The sequence below is a fragment of the Seriola lalandi genome, unplaced genomic scaffold (genome assembly GCF_002814215.2).
Source record: "Seriola lalandi dorsalis isolate HSWRI2012SDOR001 ecotype SW California unplaced genomic scaffold, Sedor1 jcf7180002002706, whole genome shotgun sequence".
NCBI classification, from domain to species: domain Eukaryota; kingdom Metazoa; phylum Chordata; class Actinopteri; order Carangiformes; family Carangidae; genus Seriola; species Seriola lalandi.
In genome coordinates this window covers 1-1,641 of record NW_019473362.1, presented here as the reverse complement: position 1 = coordinate 1,641, position 1,641 = coordinate 1, and the positions used below count along the sequence as shown (strand labels likewise).

The following is a 1,641-nucleotide window of genomic DNA, read 5'->3' as shown; positions in this document are numbered from 1 at the left end:
CTTTTTACAACAATTTACAACAATCCTTTCTGTTGTATGGTGTATATCAGGTGTTCAAGAAGGAGCCCAGCCACTTCCCTTTCTTCTTCAAATGCGTGATGGAAGCTGTGTTGACAGGCGAGGAGGCTGGCCTCACTCTGAAGGAACAAACCGTGCTGCTGGTCTTCTTGGACCACTGCTTCAACAGTCTGGTTAGAACCACTACACTGATATCCAATTTCTTGACTTACCCACTGGAGAAATGAGTACTTTTGGTCATGTCTGGGGGTGTTATTCTTCTGCACGCAGGATAAATGAGAATGTTTGAGTCATCATTCTATATTCTGATTACAATATTTACATGGTTTGAAGTAGCATGTTTTCTCTTAAAAGATTCTACATCTCTTATCACAGCACCATGAATGCAAAGAGCAGCTGCTGTAATATGAACCCCTCAACTGAATGATTTTTATTATATCATATAAATGTTGTTGTTACTCTAAATATGACTTTAAGTTATTGGAATGACAATTTAAATAAACAGGGTTTTGCTTATTAATGGTAGCAACACCAAAGGCCTTGTTGGTAAAGATACTATGTATGTGGAAATTAAGGTAATTGTTTGTAATGTCCACTAGGTGGCAGTAGTGGACTAGGCAGCACAACTTGGGTCAACACACACCCATCTGTATCTTCTACAGCCGCATTAAACCACTGGGAAGCACTGCAGATGTCTCACTTTAAAATCTGCTGTGATAACCTGCTGCACTTTGAGTGTATCTTATAAAGGCCTCTAAATATTTTAGTTGCAAACTTTTATTATGGGCTGAAGTGTAATAAAAATCTGTCATATGCAATACATTTTGACAACTCCCACCTTCTCTCACTCTTTCTCTCTGTGCATGTCCCTCCCAGGAGGTAGATTTGATCAGAGAACAGGTGCAGCAGCTCATCTCTCTGCCTATGTGGATGTGCCTCTTACCAGTAAGATGTCAACCTATTACCCTAATTAAGTTTTTCTGGTGGTTATTGGTTCACACAAAGTAATTACTTTGTTTGATAACTTAATTGGAAAGAATTACTTCTTTGCTATAACACTAATTCGTAGATAAAATAGACAATACTGATTTGTTTCTGTCATGTTTGCAGTCAAGACTTCAACACGAGCTGAAAAAAGTTCCAAAGCTGCAGAAGTTCTGGAATCTAATAAAGAAGAAATTCGATAAGATGGATGCTGACGCAGCTGAGCAGTAATTTTCTTTTCTTTTCTTGTGTGTTCAGATTTAAACAGACTAGAAAATGATTTGTTGCACCCTATGGGTTTTTTAACTCTTTCTGACTTTATTTTTTGTGTCTTCCTCAGGGCCAAAAAAGAGAGGACCTTCCTCTCAGCTCTGATTAAAAAATTTCTTGGAATTCTCATGTCAATTCCGACCTCAGGTAAACAGGAAAAAATACTTTTATTTCCTTTGGGATGTCATAGTGTTATTGTGCACAACTATTTAACATGGAATTCCTTCAGCAAGAAGAATGGCCATTGGATTTTTCTGTCTTTTAATAAAAAAATGTGCATCCCCGGTTTTGAATTGCACCTTCAAATACTGACTAAAATTAATGATCCTGGGTGATTCTTCCTGTGACTTTGGTCTCAAAACAGGTTTT

The 1,641-nt window shown here is 37.6% G+C and overlaps 1 protein-coding gene across 1 annotated transcript; it reads left to right on the top strand.

Annotated features, from left to right (window-relative positions):
• Window positions 1-50: 50 nt before the first annotated feature.
• Window positions 51-1,500, top strand: LOC111666172 (RNA helicase aquarius-like; the record flags this gene model as incomplete). The annotated part of the gene is made up of 4 exons (XM_023421415.2): window positions 51-191; window positions 895-963; window positions 1,129-1,229; window positions 1,343-1,500. Coding segments are annotated over 4 exons (469 nt in total), but the record flags the coding sequence as incomplete, so codon positions are not given.
• Window positions 1,501-1,641: the final 141 nt, after the last annotated feature.